Source organism: Trachinotus anak, unplaced genomic scaffold, assembly GCF_046630095.1.
Source record: "Trachinotus anak isolate AG129_WGS33_773 ecotype Australia unplaced genomic scaffold, CSIRO_AGI_Tana_v1 ptg000007l, whole genome shotgun sequence".
Taxonomy (NCBI): Eukaryota; Metazoa; Chordata; class Actinopteri; order Carangiformes; family Carangidae; genus Trachinotus; species Trachinotus anak.
Window position 1 is genome coordinate 2,458,770 of NW_027273858.1, and position 26,503 is coordinate 2,485,272.

Below are 26,503 nucleotides of genomic sequence, written 5' to 3' on the forward strand. Positions count from 1 at the left end.
GCGCCGGACTGTGGCCGGAGCGCCGCCGCCGCAGCTGAGCGTTGAGGGATTTAATTAATCTTCTGCCCGGCGGCGACGTTAAGTTCGGCGGACAGAGGAGACATCGTCGTTTTCAAGGCACCAGAAATCACCATGCCACACGCGGTGCCGGTCAGGTAACGCTGAAGTACCCCTGGCTAAAATGGTAGCCCCTTCCTCCCAGAACAACAAAACCTGCTGCTGCGGAGCTCGGCCGACGGGGCAGGGGCGCTCGTCGCAGGATTTCACACCCGGGGCCGAGGCTCGCTCGGCGGACTGAGCGGCCATGGAAAAGGGGAACGGAGGGGAGTCGTTTTCCGTCGACTTAAACGAGAACGAAGAAGGAGGTGAAGGAGGAGGGAAAGCGGGTCACGGATCTTACATCGCTCTCAAAGACCGCAGCATAGCGCTGCTAGCCGGTGTCAGCGGGGGTCCGGAGGCCGGGAAGGGTCATATTTACGTGACCGGTAACGGGAGGAATGTAAACAGAGACGCCTCGGTACAACCGCACACACACGGGAGGGAGATGATGTTGGGTTTAGTGGAGAGGAGCCTCCCCGACCGGTCGACTGACAGGTGTGTGATTTCCGAGGTCCGGGGCGACCACAGTGGCCTGAACGGATTTACTGAGTCACCCGGTCAGGAGGAGCCCACAGCGGTCGGGCTGGAGGAGGAAGGAGGAGGAGGAGGAGGAGGAGGAGGAGGAGGAGGGCTCGTCTTCACAACCGCTTCCTGTCCAGCTGTGCTCCGGGGTCGGGTTTCAGCAGAGACCGGCCGACAGATGCGGCAGCATCCTGCGGAGGAAAGCGAAGGGGAAACCCCGGACTTTCCCGTGGGTGAGGAGGCGACCGGCGGTGGCTGTAACAGGGCTTCTCCCCCCGTGGATCCGCTGCCGTGCACAGGGGAGCACCAGCAGAACTGCGCCGGCACCGCTGCGGATCTCTGCTGTCCGTGCGTGAACATGCCCAACGGGGTTGTTGCCGGCGCCGAAGGGGCTCTCCCTTATTATAAACCGGCAGGGGGGTTTCCCCGCCCGGTGCTGGGCCAGAGACCCGGTGTATGCGACCTGGACTGTGAGGAGGTGACAGTGGCCAACGGTGGTTTGCACATCGTGAACACAGCCAGAGCAACACGTGACTGTCTCGATTTGAACTGTCCCCCCGAAAACAACACAGACATTCATTTCGACCTGGGGGCTGGTCCAGAAAACGGGCCCGGGTCGGGTTTGTGTCTGAGGAGCGGGAGGTTGGTCTCACGGTGCCCCGGGGAGGATGCGCCGGCTGCGGCTGAGCCCGGGCCTCCTCCCTCCCCCGTTCCCTCCGCCGCAGGCACCTCCAAGGACTCCCCCACCCCGGGATCAAGTGCCAAAGTCCCCTCACCCTGCCCGTCAACCCTCTGCAACCTGAACGGTGAGAGCCCGCTCTCTGAGCCCTGCACCAGGGGGGACGAGGAGGACTTCAGTGACCTCAGTTTACCCGTCAGGCCGCAGAGTTTGAGGACTAACCCCAACCACACGGTTTCCCTCAGCTGTGATGCCACCCCCTTGTCCCCGGACGAGGACGGGGGCTTTTATTTTGGAAATGAGGGGTATGAGGAGGACTTTCGCAACGTTTTGGAGGCGGGTCGCAGGCAGAGCGCCCCGGACAAGCTGCCGGACCTGACCGAGCAGACCGACGGCCCGGACTCCAAGCTGATGCCAAAGAGGTTCGGCATCGCTGATTTCTTCACCAGGTAAAATGAAAAAAAAAAACCAAACTGTAATCCTCACTCCTCAGCTGTTTGTAAAGACTTCACTGTTTTGCAAAATATCAAAAAACAGAAGCACAGTTAAAAGTTTGAATCAGTAGTTTCCAGTCCTCTGCATCCATCTTCGTTAACCTTCTATCTGGAAATATCTAACACCTGCACATCACACTGAAGCTGCACAGCATCTTATCTTCTTCAACATGTAATCAGTAAGTTTATATTCTTACATTTAGACCTCTATTAAGATCCCAAAACAGCTCTTTGATCAACAGTCAAAACACAGAAGTTATCAGTTTAATAAAGATGTTCAACAGAGAAAAGGAGCAGTAGAGTTTTACTTGTTATTTTGGTAGGTGTTTGCAGTTCAAGAGATGTGCTTGGTTGTGTGTCTGTGTGTGTGTATGTGTGTGTTTCTTGTCCTGCTGAAAGCTGTGGTCAGACCTGAACTGATGGAGAAATGTTACTGGGATGCTGTGACGAAAAGCAGGGGGGTGGTGGACATGACATGAGAGAAGCTACAGGCCTGACCTGAAGTTAACTCATAACAGCATTCAACAAACAGAAACCTGAACATTTTTATACCAAATGTTGAATTTCAAAATGTTATTGTTGTGACTGTCTGTCAATGCCACCAATGCAGCATCCACTGTAAACAGGGGAAACAGTCAGTGCTCTGTGAAGGACAGGTCAGTCCCACCCTCTGTAAAACTGGCTGGACATTGGAATAGGACAACTATTAATGATTTTATTCCTCAATGAATCTGTCAGTTATTTTCTCAGTCAATCAATTAATCTGTAAAACATCAGAAAACATTGATAAATGCCTGTCATAGTATCCCAGAGCACAAGGCGACATCCTTAAATGTCTTGTTTTGTCTGTCTTACGAGGGCTGAAAGTAACTATTATTTTTGTTATCTGCTAATCAGCCAGATATTTTCCCCTGTAACCAATTTACCAAATTCCCAGAGCTTGAGGTGTCATCTTCAGATAATAAATACGTAATAATAATGCATTTTATTTATAGGCACCTTTCAAGGCACCAAAGGACGCCTTACAACACACAGAAAAACATAACATTGAAGTACGTGGCATAAATCTGGTGCCAGCAAATGTGGGCATATTTGCTTAAAAAATATTGCTCGATTATAAAAATGCTGCCACTCGCAAATTATCTGGAGATCAAGTTTGTTCTTCGGCCTGCAACTTGCCCTCAGCCCCGACTGGTCAGCAGTAGGCTTGAGACTGGTTGACCTGCCCTCCCACCTCAGCTCGTTACCCCCTCCGTCTGGTCCGGAGGTCATTAAATGAACAGAGTCGAGTTGAAGTGAGGATCTGGCATTTGCTCAACAACTGGACTGGACAGCTTTTGCAAACGTGATAAATTGATTTTAATTGGACATATTTGTGGTTTAACTCAAACTTTGCTTGTGAATGGGCCTGTTGTTCGGTCAGTGTTGCCGCAGGTCAACTGTGAGCAAGAGCAGCACCCATGGGAAGCAGGTCGGGGTTCAGGCTGTTCGTGGATATTTTGACGCAGTGAGCGTAATGCAGTTTAGGTGACGTCTTCAGATGCCTGTCCACAGCTATAAACCGTCATTTCTTCACCATTTTAAAACAATCTCCATGCATTTCTGTGCCTATGAAGAATTACAGTACTTTAAACACAATTTGGTTAATGCAAGAAATTCACATATTGTTTTGGTTGCTCTAAAACAGGTGCTCCCAGCCTTTAGTGCATGTGATTCTCTAATACAAAGCAGCGTCTGCTTATGGTAAAAACTCAGGGAGTTCAGAGGAAGTGTGCGTTTTCCATGTCATACTGTTTTACGTGAATGGAACGGTTTTACCTCTGCAGGTATTGAGCGATGTGGAGAGTTAAAACAATCCAGTACTTCAGAAGAAAACTTCAGAGAATATTAAAAAAGAAACAGAGTCAACAGCGTGTAGCAGAATATAGATTTTTCTTAGTTAAACCTTGGTTTTTATCTTGTGGCTTCTGGAGTCCTGACCATGTGGTTGAGAACCACATGGCGGTGAACCACTGGAAATTTAATTTGTGCTCATCAGAAGCCTCAATAGATATTTTTGCTTTTTGCAAACATGGACACCTGCAGCTGTTTACATGTCATTTGACATTTAGCAGCTAATCAGAAATCCATTTTCATTATTCCGAATCCTCCACTCTGGAAATGTATAGAGGTTTCTCCAGCGTTGGGAATCATCAGATTATTGATGGACTGAATGTAATATGAACGTGTGTCCTTTTGTCTGTATGAACCTGTGACACTTTGCTTCCACAGCAAAGCCCTTTTTCCAACTAGAGAGGGACAGAGATACGTGCGGTTAATTCCATATTTGATATCAGTTTCTGTTATTATTGAGGGGTTAAAGAGGATGTTAGCCGGGCGACTTGATAATTTGACATATATCTGTCTTTTCATAGAGCCTCGGAGCTTCCGTCTGGGGCCTATCGCTGTGTCAAAGCCTGCATGTTAATCATGCCCCAGTTAAGTATATGTGCAGTTAGTGATACAGCAGGGCTCAGTGAGCACTGACTCGGTGCAGCCTCTTTCCTCAGGGCTTAGCCCACATTAACTGCTCCCTCTGCTCTTCTGCTTTCTATTTCTGAAGCCGATTCAACCACGGCGCCGATTCACACCGTTTAACCTCCGCACAGCTGCCACGGCGCAGCAGAGATGTTGTGACTGTCCGCGTGTCATGTGTGAAAAAAAACATTGTATTCTCAGTTCCTGAATAGTTGGTGTTTTAGAGATGTCAGGTTGTCGCATGATCTTTTTGTGAGTCGGTTTAGAGCTACCACACCCGCAGGTGCAAACATGATGCTGCGCTTACAGTATTTGATGTTACACTGTGGACAGAGAGGAGTCAACAGCACTGTTACAGAAATGCACAGACGGTGGCATCAGACCTGTGTCTCGAACAGAAACAAACTGCTTGTGTGGTGCAAAACCTCCAGAGCTCAGACTGACACCAGGATGCGCCTGCAGCCTTCTCAGGAATCAGAGGAGAGCCGAGCAGGTTGGTTGAGGAGAGCAAAGCGCTGCTGGTGGCGGCCTTGAGGCACAGTTCAGCTGATCACTGATAACTGTTTGTTCAAACCGTAGAAGCTGCAGGAGGGAGGGAGAGAAATAATGTGTCGTGACAGACATGAGCTGCTCCTGACATCAGCTGCTGCAGCTCTGTGTTGACTGGAAATGATGAAGATGAGACGGATGTGTCAGTCGCTACTGATTAGCAAAACAACCCCCAAACCCCATCTTCTCTGAATTATATAGATATTCATTACATAAGCCCAAATTAAACCTACACTACATTAGAAAACCACTTTAGATCCTGCATGTTTTACAGCTGAAAGAAAGAAAATTTGTCAGCATCAGAATTTGTATTGTGCACGAGAGGAGGCTTCAGCTTCTGTGACGTAGACTGAGTTCAACAGCTGGAAAACAGTTTACTACAGAGTGAAGTGAGTGGAGCTGCAGCCTGACAGCATTCCTGTACAAGGAAGTGAAAAAGGCTAAATAGAGGTAAAACTTTTTTCCCCTGGTAAATATTTAAGAATGCAGTGGAGACACCAGTGCAGCTCAGAGCCAGAGGGCTAGATCACTTCTGTTTGGTTACCGAAGCAGTAAAATCCTGTCTGACTGGCAGGTGTAGGAAAATTTCTGTTTGTTAAATCTCCGTCTGTGTCAGGCCTGGTTTTGGTTTGGACTCGCGCCTCGGCAGCTGGCCCGAATGTCATGGCGTCTCAGAGGAAAATCCAGACAGACGGAGAGGAACTCTGAGGAGAAAACAGCCCCGCTGGAAAACCTCCACGCTGGCTGTTTGGTTCACAGCGCCGAGGGCAGGACGGGGAGGGTCAGTGGCAAAGGAGTTCAAATCCACACAGAGCAAACACAAGCAGGAATGCGACTTTATTTTAACCTCCAACTCTCAACCTAGAGCAAGTTTACAAAAAACAACTTCTGAGTTTTCATCGCCAGAGTTTTGCTCCTGTTGCAGTAACATTTAGTGACCTGTTTGTTTCAAGATTCAGTGTATCCACCTGTGAAATCATGGAAATCACAGCGCTGCATCCTAATGGACCAACTCCTGTCCTATTTCTAATCAACCAAGTTCAATACAACTGTTAAATTAAAACTTGTGTTGAAGAAACACTTAATTATTTAAGGATAAAAAATAAAAAACCCTGAACAGTTTCTGCTGCATCTGTGTTGAGATTCTTACAGAATGTATGTTGGTGTCAGGTGTTATCTTTAGTTAATATTGCCCTGTTGGACACGTTGGTACACAATATACATGTTATAGTTACCAGTTTGAAAAACTATGGCACAACACAACAGTATGACACTGCTGAGCATTACCTAACCATAGTCTTATATTATTGTGTTTTATTTTTCAGGTATAAACTAGTGTTGTATAAATGACGATATTTGGCTTGTTTTCCCATTAATGCATTAACTTATTATTATCATGATTCTATAACCACTGATGCGTGCAACAACAACAACAACACACACACACACACACACACACACACACACACACACACACACACACACACACACACACTTGCTCTCTCGCTCACAGTTGATATCGCTGAAATAATTTGAATGATTATCAAGTATCAGTAACAGCAGAGTCTGGCCACTAAATTAGATTTTGGCTTCAATATAACTTTTTTTTTTTTTAAATGTGAAACTGATATGGTATCATGGGAAACAGCTAAACTGTTACCAGAACAATTCACCCAAAAATACAATTAAAGTTGTTTTTGTGTAACTGAGGGAGAGAGTTATCCATCTGAGATAAGAGAAAATCACACTTTATTGATCCCCAGGGGGAAACGAGGTGTCACAGCTGCACTGTTCAAAAACAGGCCACATCCTGTGTAGTAGCTATAAAAAGGATCAAGCATAGAAATAAAAATTGTATAACTACCCATAAATGAGAATTAAATGAAATCTCTGTACATCTAGAAAGCTTAAGTACGACAGCTGAGGCTGTCGGCAGTCACTTGGTCCGGGTTCAACATCGATGTCTGTTTCCAGCTGTGACGTCACAAACCTGTTCTGCTTTGGCCTAATTATTCTCTGTTCATGTCTGTTAGCTTACACAGACGAGGGGAATTAAATTAGCCCTGATCACCTCCTGTGCTTAATTATTCACACACACACACACACACACACACACACACACACACACACACACACACACACACACACACACACACACATCCTGTCCACTGCACTTTGGGAATTAGCTTAGATCCTATCACACATAACCCTGCACACACACACACACCCACACACACATACACACATGCCCCCTGTTGCGCAAACAAGAGACACAGTGTGTTGCCTTTTAGGTTTGCAGCTACAGGTGTGCTGCTGTTCAGGTGTGAGAACAAGGCTGCGTCTGATCTGAGGAGCAGTTTGATGTAACCAACACAAAGTGAAGCAGTGCATCTTGTTCCTCTCACGCTGGAGAATGAATAGTGACAACCTAAGCCTGTTACATCTGACCTACCAACACTGATAGCAGCTCGTTGTCTTCTCTCCAAAGGGAAGATATGTGTATTTACTGTGTCTGAGTATTCCAGCTGTGTCTGTTACCCACATTTGTTTGGAGTGATCAGTGGGTTGAAGAAGCTGAATCCAGGAAGTGATACTGTAGTGAGTTCAGTGTTTGATCCTCTATGGGTTTCAGGTTTCTAAACTACCCACAATTCCACCAAAACATCCAACATAATGTAGACTGTGATTAATGTGAGTGAAAGAGAAGCAGCCTCCAGACTAAACTGACTTAACTTTAACTTCCTCTTTTCTATTCCTGGTGCGTTTCACTTGTTGAGCTGTGGCCACAAGTGGGAAAGCAGATAAACATGTAGTTGACGTTTTTCACCCAGTGTCTGTCACAACTTATCAGTCTGTGTTCAGTTATATAACTTAGACCAGCACGACTCTGCTCATACAGCAGTCAGATTATCACCGAGACACGAGTGCAACTAATAAAGTCTGTTATGCTCTGGAGTTGGAATTAAATAAAGGCTGAACTACTGTGGATCTCTGTGTGAGAGACAAAATAATAAAAATGGTCTTGAGTTTGGCCTGAGGCCCTTTGCTGCGTGTCATTCTCTCTCTCTCTCTCTCTCTCTCTCTCTTTCTCTTTCTCTCTCTCTCTCTCTCTCTCTCTCTCTCTCTCTCTCTCTCTCTCTCTCTCTCTCTCTCTCTCTCTCTCTCTCTCTCTCTCTCTCTCTCTCTCTCTCTCTCTCCAATTTTCCTGTCTCTCTCTCTCACTATGACTGTAATAAAAGCAAAAACCTTACAACATAACTTTAAAAAAATGTGTCTCTCATAAGTTTCTCTCTGAGTGATCTTTTTATAAGTAAATACAGCTGAAATCACAGCACAGTCTTTCGTTTGTGTTTGGTGATTTTGTCAGACAGCGTTGTGGTTACAAAATCAGGATTTGACTGTAGGCGGTCCAGCCACATACTAGGCTTTGACCTAGTCTTGTTTATATTTCACTTATCTTTTGTAAATTTTTTTTAAATATTTAATATTTTCATTTGCATTTCTTTTGTACTGTCAGCTTTGCTGCTCTAACACTTTTGGACCAATAAAGCCTTATCTTATCTTATCTTATCTTATCTTATCTTATCTTATCTTATCTTATCTTATCTTGTCTTGTCTTGTCTTGTCTTGTCTTGTCTTGTCTTGTCTTGTCTTGTCTTGTCTTGTCTTGTCTTGTCTTGTCTTGTCTTGTCTTGTCTTGTCTTATCTTATTGACAGAAAATTCATTAACAACTGTTTTGATTGTCAGTTCTTAGATTTAGTAATTTGAAGGTTTGCTGGTTAAAGCTTCTCAAATATGATGATTTGATGTTTTTCTGATTGATAACTGATTGTAACGTTCTGGGAGTTTGGGCTGTTTAAAAAAAACAAAAACAAACAGTTTGAATCATGGCTTTTCATTAATGTCTGTCAATAATCAATAAGGAAAATGATTAGTAGTTGGTCTGACATTAGACTGGACACGCTCTCTCTCTCTCACTCACACACACACACACACACACACACACACACACACACACACACACACACACACACACACTTCGGAGTGAAGAAACTTGAGCCTGCAGAGAGCGGAGGAATAATATTTGCTTGGCTGTCTACTTGGCCCACAGTGTTTTGTGTGTGTGTGTGTGTTTGTGTGTGTGTGTGTGTTTTCTTGCGCTTGTTCTCCTTCGCAGCTCCACTTCCTTTTCATAATTCCTGCAGTTCCTCTCCCCTCTTCCCTCTTTCTCTTCCCACCAGACTTGTCCACTGACACGAACATGAAACTGTTGATCTGGCAGCTTTTTTTTTTCCCTCCATCATTTGAAAGAAACTGCTGCAGCTGCATGACTGTGGTCAGAATGATGATGAGGATTCATTCACTGCATTACATCTTCACTGTTTGTTACTGGATTTCTTCATACATTTGTTTGAGGAACTGAATTATTTTCTGCAGTTTCTGACAAATTTCAGTTTTCCACACAGAAGAGTCTCAGTATCATCAACTGGAAAAATAGAAAATAATTGTCGTGCACTCTTCTAAGTCAGGACTCAGGAACATCCAGACCTCAGACTTGAACATCACTGAAAATCTGTGGGTAGATCTTAAACATGTTCTTGCAGTGCAGCCTAAAAATATCTAGATTTGTCAATCAACAACACAAAGACTCTCAGCTGCTACAAAAAGTGATTGCAAGCTGTCATATCGGTAACAAACTTTTGTGCATGGCAATTACTTTAACAGCTGGTGTCAGTCATATATGTGAGTGTGTCTGTCAGTGATAAAAGCCCACAAACAATGAGACGTGAAGATGTCAGGTTTAGAGTTTGAGTCCTGGCTGCAGCATGTGGAAAGTTTTCTGGAGGAAAGTTTTCAGTTGTTGCTGTAGAGGAGACTTGTTTGGAGTTTTGCTTTTGTTTTGAAGTGTGTCCTCCTGTGTGGAGACTGTGTCCTACAGTGATCACATCATCAACACCAGAATGTCATCTGCACAGAAAGGGAGAGCTTGCTGCTTCTAGTTTCATGTGAATTTCTATATAAACACCAAGAAAGAGTTTTTTCTTCTCTGTTTACATCAGATATTTAATTTCACCCATTCCACTGGTTTTAGATTTAAAGACTTCATATCATTGAGGTTCAGTATGAGCGCTGATGCTGAGCCTTTCTTTCTGTCTCTCTTCCAGGAGCCTATTTTCTAGGAAATCCAAAGAGCCCAAGGCACCATCCCACAATGCAACAGGGTGGCGACTGTTTGGCAAGACAGCAGCCAGAGAGGTTGATCCAATGAAAGACCCCACCTCCTCACTGTCCACAGATCAGGTTGGCTCCTTAAACACACACACTCACATCATCTTCTTTTCCAGGGTGGTGTCAGGTGTCATTGTCAGTCTTAGTTGTATCTGGTTTTGGAGTCGTAAAGTTGGAGTTTTTTCTGGTTTCTTTTCTGCATCAACAGTGTCGATCCGAAAGATGAACTGTGATAAAATGTAGAAGTCTGTGCTCTGATTCACACCTCTGAAGGGCTTCTTTGGCACAGCACTGGGTGCTGAGGCACATGGGTATTGTAGTATTTAGCCTAACTGAAAAAAAAGTCTCAAATAAAACTGAAAATAAACAATCATCAGTTTGTTTATTTTCAGTTTTATTTATGAGACTTTTTTTTTTTTTTAAACCTGTGGTGGCGTTCAATCACTCAGCACACTTTGCATGTTGATGAACACTGAGGAGACCATTTAAAGAAGAACTAAATATTCTTCCACAACCAGAGGCTCGGCCCTGTGAGAGCTTGACAGCAAAGGTTGAACAGGATGACAGTACATCCTTCCCACACACAGAGCATGGTTACACTAACATGATCAGTCACCATGATCAATAATTGAACACGGATCAGATAAGAATCAGGGAGGTTTCACAGTAACCAGGTTATTGCAGAGGACGTTGAAGTGGTCTCTGATTTCCTGGGTGTACCTGGTTTCTCTCAGCATAGTTTCTTTTGTGCTGTACATGTAAACACAGCGAGTAAATACATACCAAACTGATAATTTTTGAATAATCAATCATTTAAAGGTCCCATATTGTATAAAGTGAGATGTCCACTTCTTTTTTGATTATAAAGCAGGTCTAGGTTCTATTAATACTGTGAAAGTATCAAAGCCTCAGTCCACAGAGAAATGCACACAGCCTGTATTCAGAAACTGAGCCTTAAAATGAGCTGTCAGGACTTCTGTAACTTTGTGATGTCACAACAAAGCAGTCACTGCTCTCAGCCATGCCCCAAGCCCCGCCCACCTGGACCCACCATCCAACCTTGCAGGATTTGGTTTCTCTGAGTGTTTACCTGAAATCTCCGGAGAGAAGATGTAAAACTACACTGAGATGGTTTTTGGCTCTTAAAACCACAAATGTATCTTCTTATGGATATCAACACTTCAAATAAAACACTGGAGAAGTTAAAATATGGGACCTTTAAAATGTGTCAAAAAAGTGATAATGATTTGCTGCCTTTCTGCAGTTTCTGTAACAATAAACTGAATAATTTTATGTTTTGAACTGTTGGTCAGACAAAACAAGACACTGGAAGATGTCAGCCTGGATTCTGTGATGTTTTTCCTGATTTTCTGAGCAGTAAATCACATCAAAGAACATGTTCAGTATGTGTGGTATTTCCGTCTGAGTCCGGTTTTTATAAACAGCTGGTTATAGAGTCCAGATGCTGCTTTGTGTCTCTGCAGGAACTTGTTGCTGTTCACCGTAGAAGTTAAAGCCTAAAACTCAGTGCAGTGTGTCATCAGCCCTGTGAGATGTTTGATTGGTCGGCCTGATGAGTTGTGTTTGCTCCACAGGGTACTGCTGTTAGTCAGCATCTGTTTACATACAACATGGTGGATGGACTGAGGCTGTAAAATGGATTTACTCTGTGTATGTGGTCGCTAGGCAACTTCCACACTGCCTGCAGCTGAGGAGGCAGATGATGACACACACACACACACACACACACACACACACACACACACACACGCATAATTCACCCCTCTATGCCCCACTTGCTGCTTTGTATAAGGCCCTGCCAGCAATGACACACACATACACACTCAGCTCAGACACACACAGCTGTTCCTCTCTTGCCATGTAGAGCAGGTGGTATCCTGGACACACACACACACACACACACACACACACACACACACACACACACACACACACACACACTGCTTCCTTCTCTCTGGTTGAGTTTAATTAGATGAGGTTAGATTTTCACATCAGTCAAACAGTGAAAACTGTCAGGCAGCAGCAGCTGTCTCACACACAGAACAGCCGTCTGTTTAATCACCCCTCTGCTGGAGGCCTTGATGGATCCCATCTTGCTAAATTACCCCTGAGCAAGATGCCAAATCTATACCGTCCTTATTCCAGCTCCAGGGTTGCTGCTGCTGTGACTTCTGACCTTTCCGCGTAGTGTAAATCCAGAGGACGTGGGCCGAGAGCTGACATTGCTAACAGCAAACTGTCTGACTGCTGCTGGCCTCTGCGCTCACTCCGCTCACATGATGGCAGCCAGAGTCAGATGATTCATCAGGAAAGGAGCCGGCCAGATGTGGTTTGGCTTCAGCTGGTTGACACGTCAGACACAGAACTGTGGAGGAGACGAAGGAGGAGGGGGAGGAGAAGAGGGAGGAGAAGGGCTGACTCCACTCTAACGGCGTCCTTTAAATTCAGCTTGTGCAGCAATGCAGCAGTTAGCTCATCTGCTCAGAGGCACAACCAGGGATTACTGCCCCAGTGATGATCCTGACTCTGCCTGTGATCATGTGTGGTGTGGGGACTCTTATTGCTGCATCATACAGTGATATTTTAAACAGTCTGCCTTTATCTTGGTGGCAGCAGTTTGGCCTCTTCCTCTTTCAACATGACAATGCCCCTGTGCACAAAGCCAGCACCATGGTGTGGAAGAACTTGCATAACCTGCACATCTTGCAGCTCCTTATCACCCAGCATCAATGCTGGACCTCACTAATGCTCCTGTGTGTGAATGAGAGCAAAATCCCTGCAGCAGGTTCAACCTCTGGTGGAGAGACTGAGACCAGGAGGGTGGAGGCTGTTAGAGCAGCAGATTAACGCCCTTAGTTCATCTTCTGTTTTTGTTTGTCAGTCAATATTAGAGTTTAATCAGGTCTGACAGGAAAATATCTGCAGGTCCTGAAAGTTAAATTTAGTTTCCTCTAAAACTGTTTTTGGAGACAGTTGTTGGAATCTTGTCAACTCATACTGGACGGAAGTTGATTTAAGCAAAAGTTTGAAAAATTAATTTATTATTTACTTTTTTACCTGGTTAATCCATCCTTCACTCTTCTGCCACTTATCTGGGTCTAGACATGGATGCATTATAGGACAACGCGCCCCTTGGTATAGACAGGTAAAAGCCCCCCCAACCCTCCTGTACAGGACCCCAGAGTGTGTCTTTGTAGTCTTTTAAATTGAGCTCTGTTACTTTCAAACTAGAAATATTACCAGTCATTTTCCAAAGGCTTCAGAATAAGGTTCTGGCCCAGAGGCCTGAGGTGTCGGGGCCCCTGTTCAGACGTCCATACAAGGCTACAGGTCATGTTAATCCATTAAAAATCTCACTAAAAATTATTGTTATATACAGCTGGGGGGGAGAAAAATGAATTCATGCACCTAGTAAATAACTACAGACCTCAGTTTTTGTTTCCCATCATCCTTTGAATCACAGTCCATGTGGACTAAAAAAATCTTTCTTTAATTTAATTTAACACAGAAATCCAGATTTAAACGTGGCGCAGTAACTTGTCAGTTAAAGTCTAAGCTCAGTGGGCTTGTGCAGACCACAAGCACAGAAAATAATGAGTCATCCAATATAAGCATTAACTTCTGGCTGAAGATCCAAAATGTTATATAAACTCATTTGTTCCATCTTCCATTTTGAAGACTTTACAAGGTCTCAGAGCTTTTTATAGTACATATAGTGACATGTAGAAATCCTACTTGTTGGCTTTAGTGTTGAATGTGCAGTATTCCAGCACAGTTGAATTGGTTTTATTGGGTTTATTGTTAAATGTACTTTGGCTTTTTAAGGTCAGCGATCGTAAATAACACAGAGCAGCTGTCACGGTGCAGTTTACTTGGAAATCACTGGATCAGTCACATGATTTCATACATATGACTCTCACTTCACAGTGAAGCTGATGCCAGAGCAGCAGAGGAAACTGTCTCCCTCTGCTGGTGATGCTCAGAAATCCCTTTATAAAAGGGTCTGTTGTCCTGTTGACCCGCAGCTGCCCTGTTCCTGTGAATGAACTGTTTATTGTGCAGACTATACACACACACACACACACACACAACATCACTTTGACCGTTAAACCTCACATTCACAAGTACACACATTCATTAAGAAGCCTAGACAGGCTTCATGTAGATGCGCGCACACACACACACACACACACACACACACACACACACACACACACACACACACACACAATCGGAAACAAAGCGCACACCACATATTTGTCAGCTTTGATGTTGCATGTGCAAGTTTGAGCGCACATACACACGTGCACAGTCACACACAGATGCAGGTTTATTCAGACTCTGATTCTTTCTGCAGAACAAACCAACATCTTCTCTCTGAACAATCGCTCTGTGTGTTTGTGTGTGTGTGTTTGCGTGTGTGTGTAGGCCTGTTGTATAGCCATGCAGGTTGTGGTTTGGTTTATAACATCGATCTATTTAAAGATATTTTTATTGATAAATTTTATCAACAAAGACGGCAGTAACAGGAGAAGATAACAGAACATTGTGAAGAATTAATGTAATTGAATTTTAAATTATTTTAACAGCACTGGACAAACTCTCATGACAAGGCTCATTCAGTAGCTGTTGGTGCTCTCCATCATAGCACATGATCTCCCTCTGAAGATGGACTTTGCCCAGTTGTCATGGAATTGTGGATGTTTAAATTTCCATGTTTCTGAGAACTCGTCCATGTTGGCTTAAAAGTCGAGACTCAGATTTCATTCTTGAACCTCAACAGCTTTCAAAACAGTCTCACAGCGAAATTCAAACGTCTACATTTCCATGACAACAAGGCAAACACAGTCGGCAGAGGAAGATCATGTGATGAAGAATGAGCCTTTTGGTAAGATGTTTTTATCTGTATGTAATATTAATTAAAGTCTAATATCCATGTAAAATCTGACAATGAAACATTTATTGCTGCAGTTATTTTTGTAAATCTGCCAGTGATCACGCTGTCAGACTCCAGTATGTTGTTGATTGTTCATTGAGATATTTAAGATCCCTCTGATAGGACAGATTAGGTACTTATCATTTTAATGAAGGAAACAGTTGCATTGTAAACAGCTAATTGGGAGGCTTTGATTGCTGCTAATGGCCCTGGGAGCTATTAGCTGTTGGATGCTTTTTCTTAATGAAGTGTTCACAGTTCACAGCAGTCGATACTCATTTATCTTTGGATGTGTGCAGAAAGCTTGAGGATCATGTTTGAGCTTTTCAGAAAGAAACACCCGATGAAGCCAGTGGAGCGCAGCTCAGCAAAGAGAAGGGCAGGATTTCAGCCATCTGTAACAAACTCTGCTTTTATTCAGTGTCCACAGGAGGAGCAGGTGAAGGACTCAGGTTTGTCCCCATGTCCTCTTCGCCCCCCGGCTGCAGGGAGGAGGAAGAACCTGGAGTTTGAACCTCTTTCCACCACGGCTCTCATCCTGGAGGACCGGCCATCGTGAGTCAAACACACATGTGGACCCAAAATATCATCTGTCGTTGGTTCAGACTGAGGAAACATGATTTATAGTGGTTTCATTTTCATGTTAGATTTTATTGGCACTTTGATACTCACTAACTGCTGCAGGAGTTTTAATTAGGATGCAAACTAATATCAACAAATATGTATCTCCCTGGTATTAGCTCTAGTCATTATTAGTGTTAATGTCAATGTCTGTTATTATTGAAGATATTCCCATCACAGTCTACAAGATCTTTCTTATACTTTCACACCACGACTACATTAGAACAGATTAATGGACACACTGCTGAAAAAAAAACGTATTGTTGGATAAATAAAAAACTTAAGGGCAAAAGTGTGAAGTCTGTCCTGAGGGAGGACCCAGAGGAAAGGACACTGTTGGTAGATATTTTAAAGCTAATGCACAAAGTTGGCATTTCAAGATGTGACTGACAGTTTTGACAGTTTTCTGCCATTTTATAGCTCAAACAAATAAATGAATAATCCTGAAATATAACAGATTAATCAAAAAGGGAAATAATTGTTAGATGCAGTAAGCATTTAGTTTTGTCCCATCATATTGAAAGTTTTGCAGTCAGAAAACTGCTGGATGTTTGTAAAACACATTTTTAGATCCAAACAAATCAGCTGCCAGTCTCAGGTATAAATAGATGGATGGATGGATGGATGGATGGATAGATAGATAGCAGTGCTGCAGCATTCACTCCACATAAATCACTAAAATAATGAGGTAAATAACAAACAATGCAATTAAAAGCTTCTGTACAATAACTAAACAGACAATAAAAAATAAATATATTTTTTTAAAAAAGAAAATAGATCCAGAGAATAAACTGCGTCCTGAGTATCGTCTGTGCTACAGATTTAGACTATTACAGATTTTACTGAAAGAGTCGTGATCTTCACATAGGTTCTCAGTAGTTGCTTAGCAACAGTGAGCATCTGGTGAGAGATGCAGGATGGAGACGCAGAGAGACGGAGTTACTGTGGCTGCACACCTGACAGGTGACTGTCTGTCTGTCTGTCCCTCAGGAACCTACCTGCCAAATCTGAGGAGGAAACTCAGAGACACAAACTAGAGTACGAGGAGATGGTGGCAGGAGCCAAGAGGAGAGGTACACACACACACACACACACACACACACACACACTCATTTGTCTTTTGATACTTCAGTCATCACAACTAAATCCTTCACCCAATCTAAACTTAATTCTGAGCTTAAGCTTCAAGCTGCAGTGAGTATCGGTGCAGAAACGTCCTCACTACAGTGGTTTCTAACTGAAACTGGTCCTCACAAGCACAGTAATACAGGCTCACACCCACACCCACTCACACACTCAGTGGAAATCTGAAGAGCTAATTGTAACGTGTCTAAAATTATCTCTCCAACTCAGAGATTTTCTTGGCACGAAGTGTTTCTCCTGGTGGAAACATTTTTCACATTCTGTTACGGAGCCATTGTTCTGCTTTGATTTGATTGGCTGCGGCTGAGACAGGTGTTCATTGGCCAGCAGGGACAAAGTTGTTCAGTGTCAGTGTGTATCTCTTGTTTTCCCTCAGAGATGAAGGAAGCACAGAAGAAGAAGCGTCAGATGAAGGAGAGACACAGACAGGAGGACAGCATCTCCAACGCCATGGTTGTCTGGAACAACGAGATCCTGCCGCACTGGGACACCATGTACGTCTCCACAGCTCTGTGTGTGTGTGTGTGTGTGTGTGTGTGTGTGTGTGAGAGCTTGTTCTCACAGCATGTGTATTTAGCTCATTGTAATTGTGTGTGTGTGTAGGAAGGGAACAAGGCGGGTCAGGGAGCTGTGGTGGCAGGGACTTCCTCCCAGTGTCAGAGGAAGAGTGTGGAGCCTCGCCATTGGCAACGAGCTCAACATCACACCAGGTACAAACACACATCAGTGAACCACACCCCTTCTTCACCATGAACACACACTGTAGTTTATTCACACACACACAGTCCTGCTGCTGCAAACACTCCCTAGAACGCCAAATGCAGATTAATACACTGCTGAAAATAGTTCCAACAAATGCACAAATGCAATTTCATAAAAACTACAGTGACCAGCTGTTTTAGGAAATTACTGAGCCTATTTAAATGAAACTGTATATTTGTGAAGTGATTTTAAAGATTTATGAAACAGAGGAGGGATTGCTGCTCTTACTTTAAAATCCTGTGTTTAAGATCATCAGCTAAGGGTAAACTGTTTTAATATATTTGTCTGTCAGAGGAAGAATTACTGACATTTCTGATCTTTTCTTTGTCAAAGTTAAAACTCTCTATATAGTTGTGTTTTCTTTCTAAGTTACCAACTTCAGTGTTGATGTGTTTGTCTGTTTGTGCAGAGCTGTATGAGATCTTCTTGTCCAGAGCCAAAGAGAAGTGGAGGAGTTACAGTGAAACCAGTTCAGTCAACGACAGTGAGAGCGGTACGACTCAGCACCAGTGTGAATTCTGTTACACTCAGTTTTTAGGGATGAACGTTCAGCTCAGACTGTCGGCTCAAGATTTACCTCGAAATAAAACATGTTGAAACCTTCCTTCTCGTGTGTCTCCTGTTAGATGGAGGAGCGTCTCTGGCCGACAGAGAGTCCAGTCTGGACCTCATCAAACTGGACATTTCCAGAACCTTCCCCTCTCTCTTCATCTTCCAGAAGGTAACAGATGTGTGTGTATGTATATCTGTATGTCTGTCACTGTGAGAACAGTTTGACTGGTTCCAACTTCCTCCAAGGTCAAGACTTGATGTTCAAGTTAGGTTTAGAATTTAGTTTCAGGTTAAGATCGGGGTTATACGGGGAGCAGGTCATCTTTCCTGATGCCTTTCTTTTCTCTTTCTGTTAAGGTTTGTCTCATTTTATCCACAGCACCTCCAGCTTTGCTCTTTCTCTGTATGAATCTGTGCTCCCTCTCTTCCTCCTCCTCCTCCCTGTCTCTGTATTAATCTCAACACCTTTTCTCTTTTCTCTGCAGGGTGGTCCTTACCATGACCTCCTCCACAGCGTACTGGGGGCTTACACCTGCTACAGACCTGACATTGGCTATGTAAGTTTGCTTTTTCCACTAGCAGAGTGATAATAGTTGATATTAGATTTAATATTCTGTATTAGATTTTATCCAGCAGGGTTTTAAATGTTTGTTTCTTCAAACACTAATGTTTGAATTAGGGCTGAGCATCGATGCAAAACCTTTGCTTTGGTACTTTGCTTAAATTAAAAAAAGTCTAAAAATTGCAAAGTTATGATTTAATTCAGCAGCTTCGGATTAATAAAGAAGTTTATGAATCTGACCAGACATTTGATGCTGACTTTTGGAAAGAGTGTTTAGGTTTGATACAAAGGCCGAACCATCTTAGCTGATCTGGTGTCTGTGTTTGTGCTCCCTCAGGTCCAGGGAATGTCGTTCATTGCTGCTGTGCTGATCCTCAACCTGGAGGAGGCCGAGGCCTTCATCACCTTCGCCAACCTGCTCAATAAACCCTGTCAGATGGCCTTCTTCAGAGTCGACCACGAACTGGTAAACATACACAGACACAACGACTGTTACTCACGTTGCTCAACCTGCTGTGTTTACTCTGATCTTTACCATCTGATCTTTACTTCTCACCCCCCCCCCCACCCCCCTCCCCCCCTCCTCATCCTCTCTTTACTCTGTCTGTGTCAGATGTTGAAGTATTTTGCAGCCTTTGAGGTTTTCTTTGAGGAGAATCTGCCTCGACTCTTCAGCCACTTCCAGACCAACAGCCTGACCCCTGACCTCTATCTGATCGACTGGTGAGTCATCAGAGACTCCACTGTCTCTCCAGTACCACACTGATGTTATCAGATGGAGTCATCAAATATCCTTGTGGATTCATATCAGCGCTATGATGCATGAAATTAGATTTTTTTTAATCAAAGTTCTTAAACCATAAAGATGAGAACCAACAAATCACTGTGCATGAAGAAATGGAAAGATGCAAAATAAAGCAAATATTAGAGGTGGAATAAATTCACACAGAGTCGACTGTAAATATGTAAATAGAGGCAAACAGGTGCAGATTTAGTTTTGTTGGCAGTAAAAATAACAATATCATTGTGTCCAAATACTGTAAAAGTAAAAGCCCTGCATTCAAAAATTAACCAGAAGTAAAAGTCCAAAAGTATCATCATGAAAATATCGTTAAAGTACCAAAAGTAAAAGTACGCGTTACACAGAGTGGTTCATTTCAGAATAATCACTTTATATGCTGCTAGGAAGCTTGAGAAGTTCTCCCAAAAGATCAGTGGAGTTTTCTCTTATTGTATAATAATACATTATAATTTATCTAAAACATATTTTGTAGCATTAATCCGAGTCTGTGAAGAATAGACCTGTCCAGAAATATCTTTCTGCAGCGGGTTCACGTCTCTGATGCCTGAAATTCACTTATGAAATGTATATAAATGGCTGTATTTATAGGCAAATTATGGTTTACTGATGCTTTTAATGTATTTCTGACTGAGAATCCGCATTGAAAGTGAGATGTGAGTGGAACGTAAATGCTACTGAAGCATTAGGTCTTTTCAGTCAACACAGATTCTGAGCAGCTCTTTGTCTGACTGGACAAAAATAGCATTGTTTTTATATATTTTTTGATTTTGGATCCCACAGCTACACCTGAACCCCATTATCAATAAGTTCAGGACCTATAAACAGCAGGAGGTTTGTGTGATATACAAAGCATTCATCCTCAGGCAAAATCCCAGAGAGCAGCTCGTTAACACCTGAGAGATCAAACTCATGTGAATGCACCTTGAAATGAAGCTTTTCATTCAGTTATTTGGACATGTTGTAGAGTAAAAGTGTGTTTTTGCTCGTCTGTCCAGGATCTTCACTCTGTACAGTAAGTCCCTCCCCCTGGACGTGGCGTGTCGGGTGTGGGATGTCTTCTGTCGGGACGGCGAGGAGAGCTTGTTTCGGACGGGGCTGGGTATCCTGCGTCTGTACGAGGACGTCCTGCTGCAGATGGACTTCATCCACATCGCTCAGTTCCTCACCCGCCTGCCGGAGGACCTGCAGTCACACACGCTCTTCACCGCCATGGCCAACACGCACATGATCAGCAGAAACCGCCGCTGGGCTCAGGTCAGTGCCACGCCCAGCGCTCAGAGCAGAGTCAGTCAGTGGTGATCCTAGACTCTAAAGGGCCCGAGGCAAAGACGCCCATACCAGCTCAGCATGCAGACTATTGGCAGACGCTACAATTTACAGATGTTCCCTGAATCCCTCACATGCAGGCAAGGTAGAGGCTAGGTACAGCACACACCATCAGGGGCCCCACTTAGAGGGGCCTGGGGCAGAAAGTATAGTGTATTTATGTGAGGGTTTATAAATGTGCCAATATGATCTGCCATTGGGGGCCCATTTTTCTCTTCAGGGGGCCCCAAACATTTGCGTGGTTTGCCTCTCCTTGGGGCCTCTGGAGATTTTCTGAATCATTTAAGACTTAAAATGATTGAATGAAAGTCTTAATAGTTTATTTCCTGTTTCCTTTCAGGTGTTTTCTGCTTTGATGAAGGATGGAAATAAAGAGACGGACAAAAACGCCAGCCCAGCTTTGAGAAGTTAACACTAGCTAACATCGACGCTAACGCCATCTTTCTTCAAACGTTAGCTGTGAAGGTTGAAGCTCGCGCCATCCGGCCATGAACTCCAGAGGTGAACGCTAGCTCGCCCTGTCAGCGCTGACGCTAACATCAGAGGCTAAATGTGGGGCTTGAAGCTACGTAGCCTGAAGCTAAACTCTCGCTCCAGTGGCTTCGCTACGAAGCTTGAAGCGAACACGAGCCAGACGTTAAGGTGGAGGCTGACGTCAGAGCCTCAAACTGCACGAGTGGAGCGGAGAGGAGCCGTTAGCCTGCGCGTCCAGGAAGAACCGACTTCCGGCGTTGCCAGGAAATTGTGCTGGGACCAGTGAGAGCGGGAAACCAAAGTGGTCGGTCAATTCTAAACCTCTACAGCCACCGTCAGTGTTTCATCTGACAGAGTTTGTTTTGGAGAAGAGCAGCAGTGTCACTGTTAAACAGGTGGAGAATTAAATCAGACTGAGTGTGACGTGTTACTCCCCCTGCCGGCTGGGAGGAAAACTCAGCGTTTGGCTGGTGGTAATTCTGTCCCCGTGCTGGGACATAAACACCACTAACACCGAGTGTTGACGCCCTGTGTAATTCTCAAAGACTCCAGTTCTAATTTTCGGTGCTAATAATTTTCTAAAGGCTTCAAAAAGAAAAGAAAAAACCTCCTCTGTGGTTGAATTATTAACATAGACCCTCGTGGTTTTGATCTCACACTATGATTCATTTGCTGCAGCTGGATCTAAAAAGATGGGAACCTGCAGTAGCATGGCTGATGCTGATATATTGGTTGTAGATGGTTAATTAACCTCATAGTTTTTTTCAAATTTTCATCTGTTGGGAAAAAAAAAAAAAAAACAAAACTCTGGACATGGGAAGTTTGGGTTGTAACAAAGCTTTTCTGATAAAATTACAGGTCTCATCAATGGTCCTAATCAAACTATGACTAAATATTTTGTGACTTATGTTTTTAAGTCTTTTCCTCTTTTGTTAAATCATTCAAAATATTCTGAATATAAAAATCAAACTGTCTAGGTGGGACACAGTCACTGCCATTAATTTGTCAACAGTCAAATGTTGATTTTATTTTAAAAAAGCTAAAAAAAAAAAAAAAGAAATTAGGTCAAAATGATCCATTAAGATGTTGTGGAACCACGTTGAAGCACAGTGTGCCAACAGGAAATGAAGACGTGTTTTTGTACTGTAGATGTCAGTGTGGGGCCGTCGCAGTGTTTCAAGGATCCAGATTCACCCTCAGAGCACTTTATATCTGCAGCATCATCAGGACCTCTGAAAAAACACTCAGCACAGAGCGAGTTCATTAATGGGGCATTAAGTGACTCATTGTTTTCTCTGTCAGTCGTTAGAGGGGTTTAAACCAGGCGATTGCTAATTAGAGCAGATTAGATAGAAACTCTTAGGCAGCATCATGCAGACACTGGAACAACAATCCCGGCTTTGCATTTAGCTTTTACTAGTTTTGGCTTGAGAATGAGGCTTTTTAGTCTAGTTGAACTTTTCTTGCTTGCTGCATAGTCTGTGAAAATGCAAGTAAAGATTTTAGTATTTTTTAAAATTAATTTCCCCCATCAGAGTTTTTATATGCTTGACTTTAAGAGCACCTCTGTGTCGAAACTCCAGGAAGTGTCTAAAATGTTTGACATGACAACAGACGACATTTTTCTTCTGTTGTTGTGGTTCGTAGAGTCTGCTGTAACCTCACATTACGTCCTGATGGACTGAACCCACTGTTCATGTCGTTAATTATATCGTGTAGACTGAAACAGCTAGTCAATGAAACAGTTAGCTGATTGACAGAAAACGAATCAGCAATTATTTTCATAATCAAATAAACAATTGAGTCACTTTTACAACTAAAGTGCCAAATATTCTGATTCCAGCCTCTTCAATGTGAAGATTTACTGCTGTTGGACCGCTGGTTATTTTATAGATTAAACAATTAGGACTGCATCTAATTATAACTGTCCTTACTGATTAATCTGCTGATTATGTTCCAAAAAATGTCAGAATCAGTTTCCCAGAGCTGTAACCATAACTTGATAAATCTATCACTGGATTAATAATAATAATCAGTAACCATTTTAATGATCGATCGATTGTTCGAGTCGTTTTTTAAGCAAAAATGTCAAGAAAAAGAACATTTTCAGCTTTTGTCTATTTTATATCTTTGCAAACTGAAAATTTTCTGGCATTTTATTGACTGAATGATAAATTGAGAAAATGATTGACAGATGAATTGATAATAGTTGGTTGCAGCCCTGTTTCAAATTACCTGTTTTGTTCAGTCAACAATCCAAAATGCAACGATACTCAGCTCCCTATTATAGAAAAAGAAAAACCAACAAAACTGCAGCAACTATTCACATTTAATGGTTTGGAATCAGCTTTTTTTTTTTTTTTTTTTTTCCTTAGAAACAATGAATTGTTTATAAAAAAGTCTTTTTTAGAAATGAAACAAACAACATAAGATGAGAATTGGATGATGAAAATAATCATTAGTTGCAGCCCTACACTGAGTGGGTGTACACCAAAGGTGTAGCAGGGCTCTGAAACACTGATACACAAGTTTGTCTCCATGTGTCCTGAACACGTTTCCTAAATCTGGATCATAACCTCAGACACAGGACTTGGACACCTCTGTCACTTTGTGTTTAACACTCCTTTGATTCAGACACACTATCAATGTAACCTTCACCTCCATTTCATCCCTACCTCTCATCCACACCACACACACACACACACACACACACACACAACTGATGATGAATACTTTCCAGCCCTTAGAAATGTGGACCAAGCTGCCGCTCTGTCGTCTTCTCTCTGAGCTGCAGCTTCTGTCGGTCGTTAAAGCAGGAAACTCACCAGACGTTGAGCAGCCAGGAGGAGGAAGAGAGAGGAAGATGAAGTGGGAGAGAGGAAGGAGAGACGGGTTAGAAGAGGCAGTGGAAACGAGTCAGGATTTTCTTTATGTAATATATTTTTTTTTAAGTTCTACCACTAGATTTTCTATTAATGAAAGTTATTGTTGCTCCTTTTGTTTTCTGTTCAAGAAGGAACGACCAAGTTCCTCTTTATCTTTTAAATTTCCAATAAGACAGCGAGCGGCTGCAGCAGCAAATGGAAAATCTGCAGTGAACCAAGGACAGATTGTGTCCCTGCTGTTGTGTAGAACAATGAAATGGGAATAAACGACAGCAGGGTGTCAGGCAGTGTTGAGATAAACCTTCTCCAGACCTCCAGGTTGCTCCTTCTCTGCTGAGTTTTCCTGCATCACACCAGTGTTACAGCAAATGACCAGAAGCCAGAGCAGGAGCCCAAGTTGACAAACCAGTAGATGTCAGTGTTTTAGGGGGAAAACTCACCATCCAGCTGCACTGCTGTCAAGCAGCGTGAAAACTACAGAAACTCTCACTTTACACTAAGGCACAGCCACAGAACCACTCTCAGCTAGTCAGGAAGTTAACGGAGGAGGTGTGTTTTCAAAATAAAACTTGACCAAAGTGTTAATGAAGCACTTGACAATAATGGAGACTTGAAGTTAAGTCAGATGCTAAATTAATGTCCCTCAGACTTCAAAGATGAAAATCGCAGCTGCTAACAGCACTTTCTGATTTATTTCAGCTCTCATTTTTTCAGAGTGTTACTGACTCACAAAAACCGGCCGTCATTATGTTTCAGCAGGAACCCAACACTCTGCTCGTGCTCCTCTAAGCTCCAGTGCATCCACACACTCCTGTTGATAATGAATCAGAGTAGGTGAGATAAAGAGAAAGCACTTTGTTAACATGAGCTGCTGTTTTACAGGTACACTAATTACACTCATTAGCAAACTGGCAGTAATGAAGGAAAACAGGTTTTTTGTTTGTCAATGAAATCATTTCCAGTTAATGAAAAGACAGTTGGCAGGTAATAGTCCTCACATGAACAGAAACAGGTTTCTACTGATTAAATCTTTTTTTGCCTCAGTAGCAGAAATCTTGTCTCCTAACACAAACCAGAGGAACGAACACGACTTTGCTCTGTTCTGGACTTGAGGATGGAAATGTTGATTTTTGTAACAAAACTTTATTTTCAACACATCTGTGAGTTTGGAGTAAACTCAAGTTCAACATGTTAATTTCAACCCTTAACGCTGAAGATGAAAACCATCAGAATTAAAGAAACATGGTTCTTTGACAGCAATGACGTCCATTTTGCCAAACATAAAAATGATCGTGTTTGACAGCAGCTCCCTGTTTTAATAGAAACCAGTAATCAAAATCAAACTTAGTGTCTGATTAACCAAAATGAAAAATATTTTAAATTGTAGATTTAATACACAGTTCTTCATGTGCTCCATAACATGGTTTGTTCAGCTTGTTTAATTTTTAGTTGTTTTTTTTTTTGTAGAACAATCTATATTTAAGGAAAATTTTAGATTTATTCTGCAGATTTTTAAGGTTTTGTTCCAGTATTAATATTAACAATATTTACAATATTAACATTTATCTGGATGTTTGTTTTCATGTCAATGAATTTTCTGTTTTCCCTGATACTGTTTAATGTCATAGGAGGGATGCAGCTGTTAAACATCTGACAAAAAGATGATTTACAAAAAACACAACTGACCAAATTATAAATTGAATACGCAAAAGTCCCAGTGTTTTTTAGTATCCATGGTCAGTGATGTTCCTCACTCATTCTGATTGGACAAAATTACATTAAACATCAGCTGCTGTCTCCGTCTGGTTTGGGATTGTAACATGTAACTTATGCACAGATGTGTTGAAGATGAAGGAGGCATGTTTGTGCTCGTGCTCACTTGTCTACACCTCTTCCTCAGTTTGGAAAATTAAAGTGCAATATGGCCTCGGTTTTGACAGGAGATGCATCAACAGTAATTCTGTATAATTACCCAGAAACCTCAGCAGGTTGCTTTAACGTTCCCTCGTCTCACATCACTCCAGATTATCGGTAGAAATATTCAAACGGCTGCAGAAGTAAGACGAGATTAATGTGACATTTCCTCCCATGTGTTTTATTTAAGTTTTATCATGTTTGGTTGTGTTTTATACTTACATGTAAATTCATTTATCTGTTACCATTTTGTGTATTGTTATTTTTCCTGTTTTAAATTCAATTTCAATGGATTTTTTTTTTTTTTTAATAATGCCTTACAGGTGATGTAAATAAACTGTAAAAATGTTATTTCTTTACATATAATGGCCACTAGCTAAATGTGTAAATAAATATCTCAGCAAACTGAATTTTG

General features: G+C 42.6%; 1 protein-coding gene across 2 annotated transcripts; it reads left to right on the forward strand.

The window, feature by feature from the left end:
* On the forward strand, positions 1–26,498 carry LOC139622548 (TBC1 domain family member 12-like). 2 transcript variants are annotated; one of them, XM_071479910.1, is made up of 13 exons: positions 1–1,749; positions 10,027–10,162; positions 15,469–15,602; positions 16,659–16,741; positions 17,188–17,305; positions 17,415–17,521; positions 17,983–18,066; positions 18,200–18,294; positions 18,611–18,682; positions 19,025–19,153; positions 19,301–19,410; positions 20,485–20,743; positions 21,156–26,498. In XM_071479910.1, the coding sequence occupies exons 1-13, from the start codon at positions 305–307 to the stop codon at positions 21,225–21,227; spliced, it is 2,844 nt and encodes a 947-aa protein (XP_071336011.1). In that variant the 5' UTR covers positions 1–304; the 3' UTR covers positions 21,228–26,498. The 2 variants fall into 2 exon arrangements, with proteins under 2 accessions (XP_071336011.1, XP_071336012.1); XM_071479911.1 differs by lacking the exons at positions 1–1,749; positions 10,027–10,162 and adding an exon at positions 14,843–14,999.
* The last annotated feature ends 5 nt before the right edge of the window (positions 26,499–26,503 follow it).